The 19,409-nt window shown below is 41.0% G+C and overlaps 2 protein-coding genes across 2 annotated transcripts; one reads left to right on the forward strand and one right to left on the reverse strand.

Annotated features, from left to right (window-relative positions):
• Positions 1–1,295: 1,295 nt before the first annotated feature.
• Positions 1,296–8,773, reverse strand: cwf19l1 (CWF19 like cell cycle control factor 1). Its single transcript, XM_034673516.1, has 14 exons — positions 8,630–8,773; positions 7,241–7,325; positions 7,077–7,161; positions 6,737–6,838; positions 6,288–6,502; positions 6,090–6,205; positions 5,698–5,782; positions 5,156–5,308; positions 4,893–5,061; positions 4,503–4,582; positions 4,200–4,409; positions 3,991–4,110; positions 3,767–3,864; positions 1,296–2,260 (listed from the first exon to the last, which is right to left on the reverse strand). Exons 1-14 carry the CDS (start codon positions 8,650–8,652, stop codon positions 2,116–2,118), a joined length of 1,686 nt encoding a protein of 561 aa, XP_034529407.1. The 5' UTR covers positions 8,653–8,773; the 3' UTR covers positions 1,296–2,115.
• A 1,306-nt stretch (positions 8,774–10,079) lies between these two features.
• Positions 10,080–18,456, forward strand: dmtf1 (cyclin D binding myb-like transcription factor 1). Its single transcript, XM_034673515.1, has 17 exons — positions 10,080–10,196; positions 12,169–12,284; positions 12,386–12,481; positions 12,832–12,917; positions 13,174–13,285; positions 13,362–13,438; positions 13,516–13,673; positions 13,749–13,781; positions 13,866–13,975; positions 14,257–14,485; positions 14,651–14,802; positions 14,899–15,087; positions 15,179–15,264; positions 15,357–15,545; positions 15,623–15,835; positions 17,803–17,908; positions 18,088–18,456. The coding sequence occupies exons 2-17, from the start codon at positions 12,176–12,178 to the stop codon at positions 18,120–18,122; spliced, it is 1,980 nt and encodes a 659-aa protein (XP_034529406.1). The 5' UTR covers positions 10,080–10,196; positions 12,169–12,175; the 3' UTR covers positions 18,123–18,456.
• The last annotated feature ends 953 nt before the right edge of the window (positions 18,457–19,409 follow it).

Here is a 19,409-nt window from a genome sequence, read left to right on the forward strand (position 1 = left end):
GTTCTGACCCCTACTTTGGGAACCAGTGGGTTAGATTAAGGTAATGGATAAAGTTAGTTAGCTTGAGGTAATAACTGATGAAGTAATAGATTAAATAAACTAAACTTGGTCTACAGTTTTGTATTTAGTTAGCCTGGTTTTAAAGACATAAAAACTCTCTGAGCGTCGTCTCTCAGTTCTGAAGAAGCAGCTGAAATGGTTAAAAAATGATTGGATTAATTACAGTTAGCTTGAAATAATAAAAGTAAAGGAAAATGGACAATACGGACAGTTGGATGAATTTAGAAACAGCAGAAATAATAAGCGACATATAATAAATATGTAAGTTAATGATTAAACTCATTTGGATGAACGCTGGGAACACGACAGGGTTCTTGAGTTCAGCGGCGAGGTCTGTGAGGGTTCATCATCAGACACAGAGACGGTGTAAATCACATAAACATCATCAAAGAAATCATCTGCTGCAGTTTATATCTCTCAGATCCTGTCAGCAGAAGAATCAGGGATATAAGTTCTTCATAAACACCATGTTTGAAGTGCTGTCCTTAAATTTCCTGTGAAACTTCTGGAGGTTTACTCGTGTCTTAGGGAGGATTATGAAATATTAGAAGACAACATGTGCAGAGTGGGATGATCTGTGTTTAGATGAACGTTCAGAGGAGGATAATGGAGCGGCTGTGTGTGGAAATAAAAACATGTGCAGGTGCATTTTTTGCTCAAGAGGCGATACTAAATCATAGAAATGAGATCTCTGTCACAGATATCCTCAGAGTGCGGCCTGGGAATCCTACGAAGCCAATGACAGATCACACAGGATCTAAGAAGAGGGTGAGATATTAAAAAAGTATAATAAAGAAGATGAAACTGCTCCATAAACCCTAAAGAGAACATGAAGGAGGAGCACCATGAAAGGAGAACACCGCCAGGGAGGAGAGAGAGAGTGACAGACGGTTCCTTCACGTGAGAAAAGTACGTTCCAGTAAAAAGGAGGAACTTTAATCCTGGTGTTTATTAGAATTAGCATTTAAAGTTTGTGTTTCCCAACATTAGGATCAAACATCTGGAGCTGTGCCGTGCTAAAGGTTAAAAAAATTGTACAACTCATCACCGAGGGCCGTCTCTCGGAGCTCCACGAGAGGAAAGCCTTGAACCTGAGTCACTGAAAAACAAACACTGTGATGAGTCACGTTGGTAACAGCGCCCTCTAGTGGATGAAAGCTGCCCCAAAGTGATCAGAGAGTGAGGTTAGAAATGTAGATTAAAGGGCACACCATGCACACAACGTGACACCAGGATCCTAAAAAGACATTTAATTGTAGTTCATTTACAAAATACAAAGAAGTACATTTAAAAACCTATTCCCCCGAACATGTCGAGAGCGCAGTCTGGGCGGGCTTTTATTTTGAAGGAGTTTATAAAGCAGCTGCACAAACTTTGTAAAGATCAATACGAACTGAAACGATCTTTATATCCTCCGAACTTTAAATACAGGAACTCATAAATGTTCTTACAACAACTTAAACATTCCAACAAAACCTTTAAATCTAAACTTCAGATTTATAAAGAACAAAATCATCTTATTTTGAAAGTAGACGCTCAAACGAAGGCTTCTTGTGATCCTCACTTAAAGAGAAGGTTCCAGGTGTATTCAGGGAAAGAGTCAGACTTCAAGTCTTTAACTGGAGCTATCAGCTGGTTTGTTCAGATTAGCTTAAAATAAAGAGGAAACAGTCCAGAGAAGAAGAATCCACCTTTTAAAGCTCATTAATAAACATGTTATAACAAAGAGGAGGAACTGCTGGTGTGGGTCAGACTGTCCCAGTACGGTCCTGTAGTCTGTGCTGGTCTCAGTAAGGTAAATCATAAACAGACTGCTGCATTTATAAGTGGATTTTGTCTGCTTTGGTTAGAGACAGGCTAGCAGTTTCCACCTGTTTCCAGTCTTTGTGCTAAGCTAAGCTAACAGCTGCAGCTTCGTGTGAACTGAACGGTAACCGAGACGTTTTCTTCTTCTGGTCTTCTGTAAGGTGGATTCATCTAAGACTTTACAGAAGAAGAAGTAGAAATAAAAGATGTGTGTGTGTGTGTGTGTGTGTGTGTGTGTGTGTGTGTGTGTTAGTCCTCCAAGGCGAAGTCGTACGGCTGGAACTGGTCCCTCAGCTGTTTGGAGCCCTCCTCCTCTTCCTCTCGGGTCTGTTTACACTCCTTCCAGTCAGCTCGAGTCGGGATGTTCAGCACCGCTTCGCTGGCCAGGACCTCCCTACACACACATGCACACACGCACACACACACACACACACACACACACACACACACACAGACAAACACACACAGTTAAAGAGAGTGGCTGTTTTTAAAGTGACTCAGCCTGTGGTTTTAATCTAGTCAGGAATGTGTGTGTTGGTAATAATCACAGAGAAGTTTTAAAGTTGTTTTTGTTTTAATTGAGGTCTATAGAAACATCTTTAATTTTAAAGCAGCTCTCAGAGTTTATTAGTTTATCTGCAGGTTGTTTGGGAAACAAGTCTGACTACAGGATAAATGATACCCTAGGAAGCTTCTTAAATACATCCCAGTAAGACCAGGGGCTGGATCAGCTCAGCTTATTAAAGTTCATTTAATGTTGGAAAATTAATCAATTTAAAGTGTGCCAAATTATAATTAGCATTTATTTAAATAGCATTTCCTTTTAGCAGTTTACTCAGGGAGTAAATATTTGAGACTGAAGAAAACAAAAATGCAACATTTACCAGAATCTGAATAGTTTCTTTTCAAGTTTTCAGCTTTTTTTTCAACTTTTAAACATTTATTTTACCTCATAATCAGAGTAAAAAAAACAACAAGTATGTAACAAACATTTTTCAACACATTTCATGTCTGTGTTCTCTTATTTGATGAATTTATAACTCAGAGATGGTCAACTTTGAATCCCCTTCACTTTAACTCTCTGTCGCCCCCCTGTGGAGGTTTCTGTCTCTGTCCTGCTGAGTGTGTGACCATTACAGATCACTCTGTACGTTTCTGATGACTAAAATATCAGTCTGATAAAACAGATAAATTACTACGGAGCCCCTGAAGTCCCAAAAAGAAATATTATTTATCTCAACAAGTTATTAAAACCTCTCCAACTAGTTCTGATGTGTATTGTCAACATGAAGCCACATGGAGGAGACTCATTTAATCAAGTTGTACTGGATATTTATGATAGCTGCTCTTATAGACATGGTTCTGTTATCAGCAGAAATCATCTGCTTCGCTGACAGACACGCCCCTTTATTGAACATCACTCACTGATTGGACGCTGTAGTGGCTCAGACTTCACCTGAGTTTAATAACGGCGAAAAGACGGACCTTAAAACATCCCTGAGATCATGAACATACCTCGGTTTATAAACAGTTTGTGTGATGAGCTGAGATTAAAAAGTGTTTGAGATTTAAACACAAAATACTGAACATGAAGCAAAATCATAAAATCTAAATAACAGAGAATATATATTTTTCAGGGGCTCCATAAATCACAGAGGATCAAAGTGAATATTTTATTCCTCTTTAGAGATAAATACACATAACCTACATTAAATATGTTAAAATGCTTTAAAATCTGTCGACTATCTTAAATAAATCAGATTCAGGAGGGTGTTATGGTGATTAATGTAAACTTCTTCCTTTAAATGTGTAGTTTTTATTTTAATTGTGACATAATTAAAGTCTCTGTTTTGTTCCCTTCATCATCATCACTTCAGTCTGAGGCGTGTTCCAACGTTACCTTCCAAACTGCAGAGGGAAATGTTTCTGGATGCGGTAATAAAGTTTCTCTCCTGAGTCCAGCTCCACGTAGAAGTACGGTGTCCCTGGAGGAGCAATCTGACCACACACACACACACACACACACACACACACACACACACACACACACACACACAGTTTATAGATTCAGACCTCTTAAAGCTTGAATGATCGTGTTCAGCTGTCTGTGTTGAACGCTCGTACCTGTTTGAGGTCGGTGTGTTCGGGGATCTCCATCAGCTCCATCTGCTGCTCCTGAGCCTGGACCATGAACGCCTCCTTGATGTCCCCTGTGGCGCAGCGGTCCAGGGGCACCGGGACCACCTGAAGTAACCCCACACAGAGACTGTAACACCTGGTCCACGCAGACCGATGATAAAGGAGTGTGTGATGTGAATGTGACTCATGTGTACCTGCAGCTGGAGGTGCTGGCTCCTGTAGTTCCTCTCAAACAGGACGCAGCGCTCCCCTCGGCTCTTGTAGAAGCTCGTCAGAGCGGACTTGTACTTCTCCATCTCCTCCACCACCTCGGAGCTCAGATCCACCACGGACTGGTAGTGACCGATGGGCAGGATGAGCATGTGCTGAGGGGTCAGGCCGCCTTTAGCCATGGCCAGGTAACACTGCACACACCATCAATCAGGGTTCAAAGTTCAGACACCAACATACAGTAAGTGTGTCATTCATGTTAGGATGTGTGTTCAGGTTAATCTCACGTGTGACCCGATGCTGACGACCAGGTGCTTCTCCACCTGAGGGCTCGCCAGACAGAACCAGCAGGGACCGGTGGGCTGAGCTGCACACAACACAGAGACTACTTTTAAACACTTAAACACACTGCACACACACACAGTAACACGTCTCCACAGCGCTTCTTTCTGCACTGCATTCTGGGAAAGAAAATACTGTTCTGCAGAACAAGAGGAGGAGAGCCATGGAGAAGGGATTTTTTTCGGTCAGTGTTTCAGTGTCAGCTCTTTTTAAATGAGCATTAAAACATTTGGATGATTCAGTTTCACACAGAAGACACTTTTTTACCAAAAGAGGAAGAAGAGAAAAACATCCACTGTTACCAGGATGAATAGTTAAAGCTTGTTCAGACTCACGGTGTCTCCTCGGGTGTTTGTTCCCCTGATGATGATGATGAGGTCCTTCTCGGTCACCCTGGTGCTCCTGTCCTCTGTTGTCTCCGTCTGAGTATCTCTTCCTGCCTCGACCCCTAAAACCTCCGCCCTGCTTCTGACTCAGGTCGAAGAAGAACTGACCTGCGGGCTCCTGAACAGAGGACAGGAAGAACAGAGCGAGGTCTTTGAGTTCTTCTCTTCCTTTTACTTTCCTTTCTTTCTCTTTTGTCTGACTCGAGCCGTACCTCCTCCTCCGTGATGCCGAAGCTGGTCTTCAGTTTGTCCGTCTTGTCCTTGGACGGGTGTCTGTACGGGTTCTCGGTCACGTCCTGCGGCTGCTTCACGAGCTCTGAAGGGTCCATGGTCTTCATGGGGATTATGTTGAAGGCGTACAAGTACTGCAGACGGACAAACAGACAGGCAGACGCTCACTCCAGTATCTGATGTTACTTTTAAATTTGGGAAATACATGCCCCAAATAAAGGCCTGGTGTTTTAATGGTTTTGTTTACATTTCAACAGAATTAAAGTCTGCTGAATCAGCTGTTAGGAGATCCTGTTGTCCCCTACATGTTCACCTATCACAGGATAACTCTGATACTGAAGAAATCTTAAAACTGCACACATCATTTGATGATTTGAAGCAGATTCATGGATGCAAAATGTTGTTGGACATCAAAGATTGTGATTTCTTCATGAAATAAAAAGTCACATGGTATCATAAATATGTGCATCATGTCCAGTTGTTGAGATTTGACTAAGTTATGATGCTAAGAAGACAAACAGACCTTCTTCTTTGCGGGGTTGTTGACGGTTGCCAGGGCGATGAAGCGGCTCACATGTTGAGCGTTCTCCTGGAGGATGACGTGATTCCTGAGGACGGGCACAGACCGTGACTTTAAGGTACCAAAAGCCCCAAAGGTAATCCTTCTTTGTGGTCTATCTGACTCTAAATGTGAACATAATTTAAAAATGGACTTAATGCTGTGACAGAGGAGACTTCAGATTAAAGAATGTAGACCATAAACTCATTATTAGAATGTTTACTGAGGGAATAAATCAGCTGAGGAATGATAGGACATAGTTTTAACCAAGAGTCTCCCCCTGCTGGACATTAAAATACTGCAGCAGGATTAGTCTGTCTTCTCTACAGTCTTCACCCTGTTGCTCTTCAGTCTACCTGTATGGGAGTCGTTCATAGTGAGCGCCCTCTACAGCAGCAAAGTGGTACCGCGGCTTCAGTTTGTCTGCCAGGTTAGCGACGGAGCTGCTCCCACACGCCTTTGTGTTCACTTCCTGCAACAGAGACGACGCAACGTCAGCCTCGAGTCGTTCATGAATTAGAAGTTAAGATGTATAGACTTCACGTGTTTGTTACCGGGGCGTTCCCGTAGTGCCACACGCCTCGGGGCCACTGGGACGTCAGCAGGATGTCCACGCCTCTGAACTTGGAGCTGCTGGTCAGCGGGGCCACGAGGGCCGACAGATCTTTGGATGTGAAGCAGTGAGCCGGGGCCGGTTCCTGCTGGGCCTCCTGACCGCTGACGTAGGCGATCTGTAAACCAGACACTCCTGTGAACACACCTCGCCGACCTGAAACACACAGACATGTACGCCCAGGTTACTCCCCGTCTGCAAAGTGTGGTGCTTTGGAGCCAGGAGGGCAGGACAGGGCTGTGAGTGTGTGTGTGTGTGTGTGTACATGTGATGCTTCTGCTGTGTGCTTACCAGCCAAACGCCTTAATGCAACGTGAAGTCACACACTGGTACACAAACATTAAGCTGTTTCGGTGTGATGTGTGAAAACAAAGGTGCAGAAAGTCTCACCGAGGTATGTGATGTTTTCTGCCAGCTCGCAGCCGTCAGCGCTGCCGAAATGCTTCACCGTCACCTGACTCGCCGCCCCGAGGATGTAGGTGTGGATGGGAGCTGTGGAGGGACAAAAACAGGCTTTAGAAAAAGCAAAAAACAACTGATTCATTTTTATTTTCTTCTTTTCACCCAATAATATAAAAGTGTGGGTGACAGCTTTGACACATCTCTGCTGCTTTTATGAGATATTATCTCCTTTTATTCAGGTTCAGGTCTTTCTTTTGCTTGTCAGCAACATAATTAAACACAAAATGAAAATAAGTTCATGTAACTGAAGTTTACAGACTAACGTCACCTTTCTTGGCTCCACTCTTGTACTGCAGCCACTCTGCTTCAGCCTCTGGTGTGGTCCCAAAAAACTCTCCAACACAGAACAGCAGCTGCAAGAGAACAACAACACACTGATGATACAATACTTCATGTTTACAGTTTAACAACTACTATTGGAGTGATGCTTACATCAAACTGTCCCGTCTTCTTCTGGATGGTCTGGACTCGATTGAAGAGGGCGGTCAGACGGCCTTCAACGTCCCCACATGCCAATCTGTAAATAAACACACTTTAATGTATGTTTGTGTCAAGAAGAACTACATACTTTTAGAGCTTGACTAAGAGATTAAAAGTGACTTTATGTTCAGGGGAGGATTTTAAAAGATCAGATTTAAATTCGGCAGACTAAACAAGACTGATTGGTTCCTTAAAATCAAAACATTCACGATATTTGCAACAGATCAGGGAGAAATCGCTGCTTCAAGTCGTCAAAATCAGAAGAAAATGACAGAAATCATAATAAATGTACACAAGACAAACTAATAATGTAGGCCAAATTTAACTTCCCCTTTAAAAACATTAATTTAAGTTTTGATTTACAGAATCTGATGTACAAAGAAGGATGTGAACTTAAATCATCAGAAATATGAATGAGGTTTGGTGAGAGTTGTCAAGTTCTACATCAGACATATCAGAACCCTGAAATTAAAGATAAGATAAGAGATTCCTTTACTCGTCCCACAACGGGGAAATTCAAGTGTTACAGGAACAGAGGAGACAAAGTGCAAAAGAAATATATAGAGCAAACAAGAGCCTATAAAGTAACAATTATTAAAAAGTTATTAGCAATTAAAATTAAAATCAAAATTAAAGAGGTAAAAAATAAGCATATCTTAAAATCACACACACACACACACACACATACACACACACATATATATATATATTTATATATTTATATTATTGATTATTGATTATATTATTAGGCCTTATTTTAAATTGTTATATTCCTCAGTTTTGAATAATATTCATTTCAGTATCCTGATTTTGTTTTACTTAATTTTACTTGTTTTAAATGAATTTGTTAGACTTGACACGACCCAACTTCCTCCTCACATCCAAACATTTGAGACAGATCAGGAGGAATTTAAGAGAAACAAAGCTGAATAAATATATGCCGATTTATTAATCACATATCAAATTATGTGTTTTGATAATAATTTAATCTTTAGGAGGAAATAAAACATGTAGAGGAGTGAAGGACCTTTAAGTGTCAAACACTTTAACAAGGTTCGGCGACAGTTCCCATGTTTGCACTTGAACACTTCCGACCCAGGCTCACAAAATCAACTTATTAAATCAACCTTTAAAAATAAAATCAACCTTTAAATATTCCTTAATGTTATCAGTATATTCACACAGGTATCTATAATGTGTTATTTCACTGTAATGTTTATTTAACTGACAGTCTGTCACAACTCTCCATATAAACACGTTAAAATCATAATTATAATAAATCACATCTCTTCATTTATAAACATGTAATCAAACATTAAACTAAGACACACTCTAACTCACACTCTCACTGGTTTCTCTCCCATCTTCTGGCAGATTTCAGCTTCAACTGGTGCAATGTGAGGTTTGGATTTCTGCAGCTTCAGTGTTCAGTCCGTCACCAAAACGAGTCCGGAGTGGACAAAATGACACCGGAACCTTTTACATTTTAACACCCTTCCTTCGTTATGCCACTAAATATATTTACAGGATATACATTAATAAATACCCAAGGTTAGTTTTCAGTAACTTCTTCAAATAATTTGAAGTTGATGAAAGATAATAAAGTTAGGTTGTTACCCGGACTGATTTGAAGGCTGAGAACGTGGTTGCCAGGTTTGATAGTAACACGCAAATTGGTATGTTCAGGATTCGGAATTAATAATTATTTAATTTTGAGAGCTTTCAACCACATTCAAGTCTTCAGATGCCTTAAATCTTATCTTACAATTTCAAAAGACATTAACATGTATGAAAGTAGAGGCAGGATTTCTCTCAAAACGCCTGAATTAATCCAAACTTTCTTTTTCTTGGCAGCTAGTGTAAATCTTAAAGACGAGTGAAGTCAAAGTACGCCTTCATTTTAAAGGATAAACATTAATAATAATTACTCAGAATAATATTTGACTACTGCCTGTAATTATAACTATTACTTACCATCTATATAATGAAAGAATAATAACAATAATAATAATAACAATAATAACAAAATAAATATAATAAACATGTATATATAAATTAAATGCATTCAAAAAATATGTATTGTAATAATACAAATTAATGGTAAAAAAAAAAGAGAAGAATAAGACATTTTAACCAGCTTTCTTACTGATCTTCCAGTTGTGTAAGAAGCTTGATTCTGATTGGTCAAAACCCCTTGACGGCGGTTATTAACATTCACTAACATGAGCAGCAGCAGAGTCAAACTGATCGCATGCATTCATGTCAAAACAATCCACTGAAAGAGTTCCGTCACATTTAACAGGCATGGAACGCTAACTGATGTGGAATCACTGGGACTATATCACACGGATTCTTTTCCCCATAACAACCTGCTAACCATACATTATCCCTTACATTTTTATTCTTACCTTTATAAGATAAGATATACTTTATTGGTCCCCCACTGGGGAAATTATTTTTAGCAGCTTACAGGGGACAGGGAACACAACAATGTACCAACATAGTTAAAAAATATAATAACAATAATAATAGCAATGATAAAGCTAAAATAGAATAAAATAAAATAAAATAAAATAAAATAAAATATGGCAACTATTACAGATGTGTTATGTATCTATTTTTATTTATTAATTATTATTATTATTATTATTATTATTATTATTATTATTATTATTATTATTATTATTATTATTATTATTTGTACTTATTTAAACTTATTCTCCATTTGTGTTTATGTCTGTGTCGCTGCAACAACTGATCTTATCTCTTATCTTACTGTAGTAAGTTCAGCCCTTCAGTTTGCGGATAATCCTCGGACCTGGCAACCCCCCGGCCCTCTGTTCGGAGCCTCCATCCTGGCACTTTCCTTCATCCTGGTACCTCGAAGTCCCCGGACCAAAAACAGGAAGTAAGTAACAAATGAAAACAAAATTCAGTTTCTGTTTGGTAGCCTGGTCCTCGGGGCAGCAGGGGGGAGCTCAGAGGGTGAAAAGAACCCAGAGAAAAGCACCCAAAGCCCGCCAAACGGCTCGGACTCTTTAAGCTTCACCTTAAGAATAAAAAGATGGCGGCGGAGAGTTTTCCTCTTTAACTGGCAGCTAGCTGGATGCTAACGGCTGGATGCTAACAGCTACAGCTGTCAGAATGATCCTCACTGTCCAACATTCCTCCTCCTGTGTGTGTGATTGAGCTGTGTTTAATACTGTAATGTCCCTGTGGAGGTTAATAAAGGTTATTCAATTTAAAGTGAAAGAATCATCAAACAGCGTTAACAGGACTTTACACAGAACTCTGTAATAAAATACACAAATTATACTGAAACATGCTGATTACAGAAAAAATAAACATCCTACAGACTTCAAATTTATATGATCTCTTTAAAATAAATCAGCCTACAATTCGGCATATTTTACATCCTTACATTTGACATATTATGGTCTGAACAGTGGATGATCTGTCTTAGTGCTACAGCACAATATGCATGTCCCCCTTTATAACAGTGGAGGGCCACAGCAGGCAGTCTGGGCTCCATATGAAAGTTAGTTTACATATTTTAATGCAAGGAAAACCTTCTCTTATATGAGCACAAATTCCTCCATTGCAACTTATGATGGATACAATTACAGGTTTGGAGCTTAATGCAGGGCCAGATATGAACATTGGCTTTAAATTGTTTGATTTCTTGCAGGAGTTTGGTGCAACTCTGCACACCTTTCCTAAGATTACTTCTTTAATGCATCACAACTTTTTATTCATGATGCAACCTCCAATTCCCAACTTTGTGCCTCACAAAAATCCACATTTTCACTAAACCATGGCCCCTCAAGTCATTTCAACAGTAACGTAATAAAGACTGTAAGGTCTCTAGATCGTCCTCTATGTTCTCTTATTAACAAAGACCCAACATCAAGACCGGATCATATCCAGTCCCCTCTTCCAGACAGGACTCAGTCTGATCTCATCTTAATCCAACATGAGCAGAGCACTTTGCAGCATTTAGCAAGTTACAGTGGCAAGGACAAACTTCCTTTAACAGGCAGAAACCTCCAGCAGGACCAGACTCATGTTAGACACACATCTGCTGAGACCGTGTTGGAGAGAGGGATAGAGGGAGATGAAGAGAGAGAGAGAGATGATAGTGGGGAGACGGATAGTAGTAGTTGTAGCAGCTGGAGTCTGGACCACGTCCACAGCAGCAGAGATCCAGAGGAACCTACGAGACAAGGGAGCTCAGGGACTCCAGAAAGGTCTAAGAAAAAAGAGAAGAGAGGGAGACCAGAAGAAAGAAAAAGAGGAGAATAAATGGTGAAGGAAAGGATAGAAGGAAAGGAGACATAAAGGATGAAGAAACATGGAGAGAAGAAAGAGAGAAAAAAAGAAGGCAGAAAGGAAGGAAAGGAAAATGAATAAAGGAAAAAGGAAGGAAGGAAGAAAGGAAGGAAAGAAGGAAGGAAAGGAAAATGAATATAAGAAAGAAGGAAGGAAGGAAGGAAAGAAAGAAGGAAAGAAAGAAGGAAAGAAAGAAAGAAAGAAAGAAGGAAAGAAAGAAAGAAAGAAAGAAAAACAGTGTGGAAAGAAGGATGGAAAGGAAAGGAAAATGAATAAAAGAAAGAAGAAAGGAAAGAAGGGATGAAAGAAAGAAAGAAAGAAAGGATGAATAACAGACCCCCCAAAAAAAATCTATGGCAGAGATCCAGAGGAACCTACGGGACAAGGGAGCTCAGGGACTCCAGGAAGTATCTGTCAGTAAACGCCTGTTTGTTTGTTTGTTTGTTTGTTTGTTTGTTTGTTTGTTTGTTTGATTGTTTGTTTGTTTGTTTGTTTGTTTGTTTGTTTGTTTGTTTGTTTGTTTGATTGTTTGTTTGATTGATTGTTTTCAGGTTCAGGATGAGTTCAGCAGCAGAGGACGAAGACGCTGCAGCGTTAGAAAACGTCAAATCTGTCACTCTGACTCAGGACAGCGACGGAAGCATCATCCTGCACTGTCCTCCAAACGGTCCGTTTACTCTCCTCTCTAAGAATCTTCTCTGTCTGTCATGTGATCTACATATATTAATGTGTGTGTGTGTGTGTGTGTGTGTGTGTGTGTGTGTGTAGACGAGGACTCAGAGCCCCTACAGAAGAAACTGCGTCTCTCTTCGGACGGACATGAAGACTCGGACACGCCTCAGTTCTCTGTGGTCACGTTACCCAGTGAGAAACAAATCAAACTCTTACACCTGCTTTAACCTCCCGTACATTTATCATTGAAGTCCTCTGGTGGAAGATCTCTCCTGTGTGCCACCTGGAGACAAAAACAACAAGACTTTTATTCTTAAAGGACTTCTAATCCCAGAGCAGTGACTGTTAGATCACCTGCATTTAAATTAGAAAGTTCAGTGAGCTTCTCAGTCTGATTTCATTTCTAACTCCAGTGTTTCTTCAGTTTTCTGTCCAAATTAAATCCATAAACTATCACAGATTACGCCACTCATGGGTCTTTTGTTACACATAGATAAACACAACATATTCAATGTTATGGTGTCTGTCTTTCTCCTCCTCAGTATCAGAGAACGATGAAGGCTTCGAGGTGACGATGACGGCCACGGCAGACGGAGATCTCTCTGAGGAGGGCGTCGCTCAGATTCAAGTAACCAAACTTCAATAAATACAGGAGCTTCTTTTAGTCTGAGGATCGTCTGTGAATAAAGTTTAAGATGTCTAACTGGAGAAGCACCAAACTTCGTTCACTAATTGAAGCTAATTGAGCTTTAAAAACAGAGTTTGTTTCACACTTTGACTGACTCATTCTTCACATGACTTTTCTGTAAACAGCCGAAACACTTCAGAAGTATTTTGAATATTTGACTAAGTTCTGTTCCCATGAACTCGTGTTTGTGGTCCAGATTCTCCAGGAGGACGAGGACTCTCTCTCGCCCAATCAGAAGGCAGAGGTGTCGCCCGTCAGTCAGGCCTGGTTCACCACCAAAGAGGACAAAGACACGCTGACTAACAAAGGTACTCACAGGGACGAGGCGAGGTCGTACGAGCGGTTACACTCACACCTTGTTAATGCTTCTTCTCTCTGCGTCAGGTCACAAGTGGAAGCAGGGGATGTGGTCGAAAGAGGAGATCGATATTCTGATGAGCAACATCGAGCGATACGTGAAGGTCAGTCTCTGCTTCAGTCCTCAGAAACACGTCTTCACGTCCTGTCCCGCTCACGTTAACGCCTGTGTGTGTTTCAGGGCCGAGGCATTGAGGACCCGGCAGAGATCATCTTTGAGATGTCCAAAGAGGAGAGGAAGGATTTCTACCGCTCGGTGGCTCTAGGGTTAAACAGGCCGCTGTTCGCCGTCTACAGACGAGTGCTGCGAATGTACGACAACAGGAACCACGTCGGGAAGTGAGTTCATGAGGAGACGGACGACTTCTTTATTTAAACGTCTGACTGAAAAGTACTGATGGTTTCTTCTCTCAGGTACACTCCTGAGGAGATCGAGAAGCTGAAAGCGTGAGTCACACCTCTGAATGTCCTCTGATGAAATACCAACATATATACTGATTTACTCTGTTGACATCCGGTGTGTTCGTTCAGGCTGAGGGAGAAACACGGGAACGACTGGGCGACCATCGGAGCAGCTCTGGGTCGCAGCGCCTCTTCTGTCAAAGACCGCTGCCGACTGATGAAGGACACGTGCAACACGGGTACACACGATCACACACGCCTTTAAAAACGCCTCAAACTTAATCAAATAACTTTAATAAGTCACATTATTTGCTTTGATCAAATCCAGTGATTTGAAGTCAGTCTGACAAAGTGAAACGTGTTGTTTTTGGGTTTATTTAGAGACAATGTCATGAAATAAAAAAAGGAATTGAGGTAGAAAATCAGGACTTTTGGACTCCATAAGGACTCCTCTGATTTTCATTTAAAGTCTTGATATATTGTTGATTTAAAACCTTCTTTTTCTTCTTCTTCAAATCAGGTAAATGGAGCGAGGAGGAGGAGAGGCGCCTGGCGGAGGTCGTGTACGAGATGGCGGGCGTGACGCCTGGATCGGCGGTCACTGGAGGAGTTTCCTGGGCGACGGTGGCCGATCAGGTTCGCACGCGCTCAGAGAAGCAGTGTCGGTCGAAGTGGTTGAACTACTTGAACTGGAAACACAGCGGAGGGACGGAGTGGATGAAGGAGGACGACCTCAGCCTCATACGCAGGTACACAGTGTGTGTGTGTGTGACACGGGACTTCAACCAGACCAGAATGGATCAGAGACGGACCGGACACAGATCTGGTGGAATTTTAGCCTTCAGTGTGTGTGTGTGTGTGTGTGTGTGTGTGTACGAGTGACGTGTGTGTTAAATTCTAACGGTGTGTTTCAGGATCGCAGAGCTGGAGGTGGAGGATGAGAATGAAATAAAGTGGGAGGACCTTGCAGGCGGGTGGAGCAGCGTCCGGTCGCCTCAGTGGCTGCGATCGAAGTGGTGGAGCATCAAGAGACAAGTAGCCAATCACAAGGAGATCCCCTTCAGCGGTAAACACACACACACCTTGGAGGAGACCAAACACAGAGACAAAAGGGAGTTAATATCAGACTAGCTCAACGATGATCTTCCCTTTGCTTCCTCAGTCCTCCTAAAAGGTCTCCAGGAGTTGATGGCGTCCTCACAGACCTCATCCGGTCCAGGAAGTCCCTCCTCCTCCTCACTCCAGATCCGCTTCACTCGGTTGGAGGAGAGCGGAGGAAGCAGCCCCGCCCCCAGCTCCGTGGCGGCACTTCAGATCCCCGTTCAGATCCCGCTGCAGATCACACACCTGGGTGAGATATATAGAAACATAGACTCATAGAGTCCAGCAGCTCCTGATGTGTCTCTGATTCCTGATGGTGGATCTTTGTGTCTCTACGTTAGCGTCAGACTCGACGGCAGCAGCGGTCAGCGACAGTGAGACCATCACTCTGAACACCGGCGCTCTGCAGACCTTTGAGATCCTGCCTGTAAGCAAACACTGAGATCGTCCTGAACAGTCACACTATGAAGTTCTGAGTTCCAGAAGTTTCTCACTCGTCTTCTCGTTTCATGTTTTCAGTCCTTCCACCTGCAGCCAACCGGCACACCAGGAACCTACTACCTCCAGACGACGTCCAATCAGGGCCTGCCGCTCAGCCTCTCCACCAGCCAAGGCCTTCCTCTCAGCTTACCCAACAACAGCACTGTTACGCTGACGACAGGCTCCTCCCCCTCGTCACATGAGCACATCATCCTGCACAGCCTGTCGGTCAGTCCCCGTCACACAGATGTCTCATTCACTTCCTGTTTGTCGCTCTCGGTAACGATCTGTTCCCCTCTCCGCAGACGGACGGCCTCTGCTCAAGCGACGGCTCGGTCATCATACAGACGGTAACCTCTGATCCCGCCTCCTCAGACCCTCTCGGCCAATCGCAGCTGGTTGTGGAGACGGAGGGGCAGAGCCAGGAGGACCAGCTGGATGCTACGTGTCTACTGGAGGGGTCGGAGGGCGTCGTGACGGAAACGCAGGAGCAGATGACGGGCGGCTTCACGGACAAGGTGCAAAATAAAACTCCACCAAGAAGAGCTTTTGTCAAATAACTACCTCAAACTAAACATTTAGCATAAATCACCATGTTACGAAGGAACTTCAACGACAGAAATGATGTCTGAGAAAAATATATATGGCGTGTATTTTGATTTCATAGATTCACCCATGTTCCATCTGTTAACATGGAGGAGGCGGGCTTTATGACCTATACTGCAGCCAGTCAGCAGGGGGAGCTCTAACTTATAAAGTTCTAAGTGATTCCACCAAGAGTCCCAGGGTCTTTTAGCCCCCTGAACTACTTCCCCCTGAACTAAAAGGTTCCTGGTCCCCCATTGTTGTCTGACAGCGAGCTGAAGTCCCGAGTAGATTGTGTAAATCAGGCCAGTGACATATGGAGGAAAAAAAGTAAATGCACTACACCACCAGACCAGTAGAGGGCAGTAACACAAAGAGGAATGCCATTCATCACAGATGGAAAAAACAATAACTGTGAATGGTTTTTGGAAAAAAATTAAAAAAAAAAAAAAATTAGCTTTTTTTTTTCTTTTTTATAATTGAAAAAAAAATTTGAAAAAAAAAATTGTTTGAAAAAAAATTTTGAACAAAAAAAATTTTGAACAAAAAAAATTGAACCAAAATTAAAAAAAAAAAAAAAGAATTGAACAAAAAAAAATTTGGAAAAAAAAAATTTGACAGAATTTTTTATCCTCAAATTTTAAATTGTGCTCCAAAAGCAGAAACTAATGAAAAAAAGTGAATATTTTGCGCCTGCGGTTAAAAACATTTAAAAAGCAAAGAATGAATCAACACAACAGTTAGCCTGTTAGCATGAAGAGACTCAGCTGGTCTGTTTTAGATGGTGCTATATTTCATCACAGATGGATTCACTGAATCAACACGTGAGAGGAGATAAGCGCGAGTAGCAAAGACGTTTCAACACGCCTTTAAAATCCTTTTGAACTCAAAAAGCCGTGATCGCAGAGATCGCCCGGTGTTTTGGTTTAAACGGCGACCCTGTTAACTGGAGACTCTCAGCCGGATGCATCCCTCATAAACGTCTTTAGACCATCATTAAATATCTGATGAGGATATTTTGAAATCTTAATAAAAACTAAACTAGTTTGCATTCCCAGGAACTCCCTCTGTGTTTCAACAGCTGTGTAAACTCCACAAACACTGACACGTTCAGCTGAAGGTCTCCAGTTTACAGGGTCACTTTTAAAACCGGAACACCGGGAGGAGAGACGCATTCACGGTGGCCTGAGAGAAGACTACTGTTACAAGCTGCTAAATCTAAATGGTTTTTGGAAGATTTGAAAAAAAACTTGAAAAAAAAACTTGAAAAAAAAACTTGAAAAAAAAAACTTGAAAAAAAAAACTTGACAGAAAAAAAATTGAAAAAAAAATTTGACAGAAAAAAAATTGAAAAAAAAATTTGACAGAAAAAAAATGAAAAAAAAAAATTGGTTTTTTTTTTTGTGAAAAAAAAATTTGAAAAAAAAAAATTTGTAAAAATGATTTGACAAAAAAAAATTTGAAAAAAAAAAAATTGACAAAATGTTTTTTGACATTCAGCTGAAGGTCTCCAGTTTACAGGGTCTCTTTTAAAACTGGAACACCAGGAGGAGAGACGCATTCACGGTGGGCTGAGAGAAGACTACTGTTACAAGCTGCTAAATCAAGAGAATCACAGCTTCTTCTTTTGAAAAGTACACACACATACAAAAAAGATAGAACAAATAAAAACTAATGAAAGAAAGAGAAATCAAGAGATCACAGATGTGTGTGATGTTATTGTGGACGGAGGGAGGAATAAAAACACTGAGGTTAATCTACCAATCAGACATCTTCAGTATTACAGGCCCGCCCCCCTGAACAAAATTTAGACCCTGGTCCACTGGTGGTAAAGTTCCTCTGGTCCCAAAACTCCTAAAGTGTTTACTAAAAACTCCTGTATGTGGTTTGTGTTGCTCAGGAGCTGAGTTCCTCTTCAGTCGACGCTCCAGTGGTGCATTCTGGGATAACGCCTGGCAGCGCCGTGTTGATTGTGTCCCCCCCAAACATCAGCAGCACACTGACAGGTAACATATGACTCGTTAAAGTAACAGTAGAAAATAACTTCATTAAAAGAACAAGACTATTTCTTTCTCAAAGGCACCAAAAGTTGGGCTTTTAGAAGTTTTACGGTAATTTCTACAGACCTGTTTTTCTGTGTTTCATCAGATTCTGAGTTCATTGATACCTCTGTCTGTGTCCTCAGATCCAATCTTGGAGAACCAGGAAGGCTCCGACTGAGCTGGACTACAGAAGGACTCTACTCCCGGTCCCGGTGGAGACCCCTCTCCTGCACTCGTCCCCTGTTTTAAAGCGGGACGTGAACATAAGGAACAGACTGACGTGGTTGTAAATGGACGTTTTTTGAAACCCTGGATGAAATGTGAACCGAGACGTCCTGCAGTGCCAAAGAGACTCTAACAGCTGTGATGTGATCCCTTTAACATAAGACATGTTTGTACTCACGCATTCTCATGGAACCCTGAAGAAGTACTTTTGGGGACAGATTGAATTTTCCTTTTGTCATAAATCATGTGATTGTTAATTATAATAAACTATTTCAATTTGTTTTCCACTTTAATTTGCATTTCATGAACAAACAGCTGCTTGTGTCTTGAATCAGCTGAATGTTAAATTATACTTTAATGTGAAGAAAGAGAAATGTGTAAATACAACAACAGAAATATTCAACACAACAGAAGTTTTTCTGATTAAAGACAGAAAAGAGGAGAAGCAGAGGAAAGCATGAAAATGGATATTCAACATTTTCAAATAAACACGTTTTAAAGTGCAGTTCTTCGTTTTAACCTCAGGGGGGCAGTGTTGTTATATTTGTTTATGTCCATATAATCCTGCTGTGCTGATGGTGAGATTCCAAAGTGCTGTTAATATTAAAAACAACATTATGAATCAATCAAATGTTTAATTATAATCAACACTGAATTAGTTATAAAGCTTTTACATTAGTTTTTAATATTTAACAGAACATTTTACTTCACTTACCTGGACTTGAAAGTTGTGTAAAGTTTAATCAAATTAATATTTATAGCAACATTAAAGAAAGAGCCGACCTGTAAAACAAAAAATGCTGATAATGAACCGATCTCAACATTAAACAATAAATAAAGGACAAAAACAAAATAATTCAGACCCACCTGTCAGGAGCAGTTTGGTATTTTGGAGGCAGATGTGACTTGATGCAGTTTTCTCCTAAAACGGTAAAATTGTGGTCGGCCATCTTGGAGGAAATTTTGATTTAGTGCATCCGAGAAACTAATCTGTTACTTGAACAAAACATCAATTCATGTAGCTTAAAAATATCCCAGAAACCCATCTTACATGACTAGAATACATAAATATGTTTAAACTTTGAGGATTTTACCAACAAGTTTAACATTTGTGTGTTAAAGTTAGCCGTTAGCAAAGAACATGAAAACTTAATATAAACACAATATGAACCAACAGCTGCTAGCTAGCTTAAAACATCCTTACATGTCATTATTACAACCGTCATAACAATAATTATTG

Source organism: Notolabrus celidotus, chromosome 21 (assembly GCF_009762535.1).
Source record: "Notolabrus celidotus isolate fNotCel1 chromosome 21, fNotCel1.pri, whole genome shotgun sequence".
Taxonomy (NCBI): domain Eukaryota; kingdom Metazoa; phylum Chordata; class Actinopteri; order Labriformes; family Labridae; genus Notolabrus; species Notolabrus celidotus.

Excerpts from the sequence above, each read along its gene's own strand:
- cwf19l1 (XM_034673516.1), bottom strand. The coding sequence starts at position 8,652 with ATGGGAGAGAAACCAGTGAGAGT. Across the intron at positions 6,206-6,287 it reads GGCACTACGGGAACGCCCCG|GAAGTGAACACAAAGGCGTG; the intron begins GTAACAAACACG and ends TCTCTGTTGCAG. Across the intron at positions 5,783-6,089 it reads TATGAACGACTCCCATACAG|GAATCACGTCATCCTCCAGG; the intron begins GTAGACTGAAGA and ends GCCCGTCCTCAG.
- dmtf1 (XM_034673515.1), top strand. The coding sequence starts at position 12,176 with ATGAGTTCAGCAGCAGAGGACGAAGACGCTGCAGCGTTAGAAAACGTC. Across the intron at positions 14,486-14,650 it reads GACCTCAGCCTCATACGCAG|GATCGCAGAGCTGGAGGTGG; the intron begins GTACACAGTGTG and ends GGTGTGTTTCAG. Across the intron at positions 14,803-14,898 it reads CAAGGAGATCCCCTTCAGCG|TCCTCCTAAAAGGTCTCCAG; the intron begins GTAAACACACAC and ends TTGCTTCCTCAG.